Below are 3,358 nucleotides of genomic sequence, written 5' to 3'. Positions count from 1 at the left end.
GACAACATTCCTTGGTAACAACGCTTATTACAATTAAATATAATAAAACATTCATTTGTACACAACCTGCACATTTCCACTTAACGCTATGTAATATAAAGGAACACAGGTTTTCCATATAACAGCATGAACATAGATATTCAATAAAAATTGATTTTCCATGTCGTTATTGTAAGTAACGACATATTCCGCCACCAAAAGTCTAATATACTAATATTTACAACAGTCCCTTTTGAATCAAATCTTTTCTAGTTTCTGCAGCCACCCGAGCAGCCTTCCTGGATGGTCGAGTACTCACTTCAGGAAATTTGGCAGGATCAGGAGTCTCAACTTCTTGCCACAACTCTAACGGGTACAATTTCACAATGGGACGCATGATCTGACCATGGGAGGTTTTGAGGGTAGCTACTCTAACTACATTGTCAGACCCCACATGCACCTGAATCACCTGACCCAACTTCCATTTGTTTCTTGGCCCTTCATCATGTACGAGGACGACATCTCCTATTTTGGGCCAAGAATTATGTTGGACTCCAATTCGATGAGTCTCTCTTAAAGAAATCAAATATTCATGTTCCCATCTTTTCCATAATTGATCACACAATTTGGATATGTAAAGGAATCTCTTTTCTACATTTTCTGTTTTACTATACAATGGATCTTCAGATACCTCCTCCCAATTAATTGTTTCCTTGGGAAAGGATCTTAATTTTCTACCCAAGATCAGATGATTAGGTGTTAAAATCTCCTTCTGATCAAGGTCCCCCGATGTGTAGCTTAGTGGCCTGTCATTTATGATAGATTCCAATTCCACCAAAAATGCAGGATATTCATCATAACTGAGAAGAGCTCGACCGACTACCTTCTTCATACAGTTCTTCAATAATCCGATCAATCTCTCCCAGATTGCACCAAACCAAGGTGCTCTTGCTGGTATAAATTTCCACTTACACTCGATGTTCTCCGCCAGATGGTTTTGAAAAAGGGGGCTATCTGCCATCGTTTTCAGATATTCAGATGCTGCTACGAAAGTAGTGGCGTTGTCACTCAACATTAGTGAAGGAAAGCCTTTACGGCTGCTAAACTTCCGGAAGGCCATGAGGAATGAGTCAGCGGACTGATTTCTGACTACTTCCAATGTATACCCCTAGTGATCGGGCATGTGAATAGTATGATATAAACCTTCTCCGGATTTTGCTTGCCCTTCTTTTTATCCATAAAGCACCGGTGTAATCCACCCGTAACGCTGAAAGGTTGTTTCCGTTGTACCCCGGAATTCCGGCAATGGGGGTACTATATTAGTTTCTATATGGTTTTCCTTGAACTTTCTTACAGATCACACAATGATGTAACACTCTTGACTAGTTGTCGCAGCTGTGGAATAGAACTCCAATGTCTTATTCACACAAGCTACAGTAGCGTTTCACCCCATGTGGCTTGCATCACAGATGTCGTCTTATTATTAACTTACTCAGACACAACCCTTTGGCAGTAAAGTAGGGAAATTTGACTTCTTCAGGCAGTGTCGCGTGTTTCCAACCTGCCTCACATCTCATTACATTATTATCCAAAAACAAATTCAACTGGCGAATTAATGTCAATTTTGCGTTTGTTTTCCTCCCTCTTTAGGGCTTTATATTCTTCTGGAAAGTACTCTCTCTCACGAGAACAATTGTTTTGATCTTTCCTTCCTGCAACTCTTCCAGAGTCAAACCACCAGTTTTTCGTGTCATTGGTTGATAGTTTGCAATTCTTTATAAATCGCATTATCCAAGCTAGGTCTTAAAGACGTCAGCTCTGCTGAAATCTTTCCAATCCAGCAGCGTGTTGCATCTATGTCCCCTACAACATTGACCACAATGTCCTGATTCACCCTGCATGTGTGTACACCCCACCCATGACCTATCAATTGGCAGTGTGTGATTTTTTAACCAGGGGGTCCCTCCCACCAAAAGGAGTTTTTTGCTAACACCTTAGTCCTCTTTCCCCGTGTCAACCAATCACTGGGATTTTCAGAAGAGGGTACGTAAGACAGGACTGACCCCGGAATCAAAGAAGTTAATCTCAATTACTCTGTTTCTCACAAACACAGGCAGAACATTACTGGACACAATCCAGCTAAGGGCGACTTTACTGTCTGACCAGACATATAATTGTTTAAACTCCTTCTCATCAAAGGAGTCAATAATAAATTTGGCCATTCTTGCTCCTAGCAACAATGCCATTAGTTCCAATTTCGGAATAGTCAATTCCTTGATGGGCGCCACTCTACCCTTTGCCATAATTATATTAGAGCTTTCACCATTTGCTCTATAGGCCACACAACCATATGAGTTTCGCTAGCATCGCAGAATATGTGCAAGGTATCACCAGTTCCCAGGCTAGCACTCCTAGGACAAAAGATATTTCAATACACTTCTCTAAGTCCTTGCGTAATTCACTCCATTCCTCTTGTAGCGGGGTGGCGAGTTGTTGTCCCAATCCAGATGTTTGCTTCCACAATTTCTGCAAAAATATCCTTGCTTTCATAGTAACAGGGAGAAGCAATCCCAATGGATCGTATATTTGGGCAACGGTACTGAGAATTCTCTCGCTTTGTTTGACTCATCTATTAATACTTGTGGATTTATAGTTAAGACGTCTTTAATTATATCCCAATTCAATCCCAATACTTTATGAATTTGTTTTTGGTTGGCTTCAATTTGATAAGCAGCAGCAATAGTTTGTATAGACTCGCTATTGCTAACCCACTCCTTCAAATATAAGTGAGCCTGAGCAAAAATTTTGTTGGCATTAAAGAATAAATCCATCAACTCAGATTCACTATTAGCCGTAAATTGTAAATTATCTACATACAAACCCCTCTTCAATCTTTCCACTACATTCACTGTATTGGACCGGGGTAACCACGAGACCACAGTGGACAAGTGATGCTTGATGGTTGCATTAGAAGAAAAGGTGAACATGTAGCTCCAAATAATACTACTCTTAAATGCTATACTATTAATTTACTATTGGGATCTGTTGGATTTTCCAACCACATAAAAAACGCGTATAAGTTGCGATCTTCTTCACGCAACTGTACCATTAAAAATGCCTTCTCAATATCACCAATACAAGCAAAGGGTTTTAGTTCTAAATTGCAGCAGGACTCTGAGTAGATCAGCCGTTACGTGTGGTCCAGTCCATAGACAATCATTCAGACTTAATCCATTTTTACCTTGTTTTGATGAGCAATCAAACACTATTCTTATTGGAGTAGTGGCACTGTCTTTAAGCACTCCATGATGTGCCAAGTAATGACAATCCACATCAGATTTAATTATAGATCACCTTCTCAATGAATCCTTCTATCTTC

At 40.1% G+C, this 3,358-nt stretch overlaps 1 protein-coding gene across 1 annotated transcript; it reads right to left on the bottom strand.

Annotated features, from left to right (window-relative positions):
* Positions 1-217: 217 nt before the first annotated feature.
* LOC135209088 (uncharacterized) lies at positions 218-1,099 on the bottom strand. The gene has a single exon (XM_064241683.1). The coding sequence runs from the start codon at positions 1,097-1,099 to the stop codon at positions 218-220; it is 882 nt and encodes a 293-aa protein (XP_064097753.1).
* Positions 1,100-3,358: the final 2,259 nt, after the last annotated feature.

This window comes from Macrobrachium nipponense, chromosome 11, assembly GCF_015104395.2.
Source record: "Macrobrachium nipponense isolate FS-2020 chromosome 11, ASM1510439v2, whole genome shotgun sequence".
NCBI classification, from domain to species: domain Eukaryota; kingdom Metazoa; phylum Arthropoda; class Malacostraca; order Decapoda; family Palaemonidae; genus Macrobrachium; species Macrobrachium nipponense.
The sequence above is the reverse complement of the archived record's forward strand: the minus strand, read 5'-3'. Positions and strand labels throughout refer to the sequence as shown.

Bases quoted from the DNA above. Each gene is read 5' to 3' on its own strand.
- LOC135209088 (XM_064241683.1), bottom strand. From the start codon at position 1,099: ATGGCCTTCCGGAAGTTTAGCAGCCGTAAAGGCTTTCCTTCACTAATG.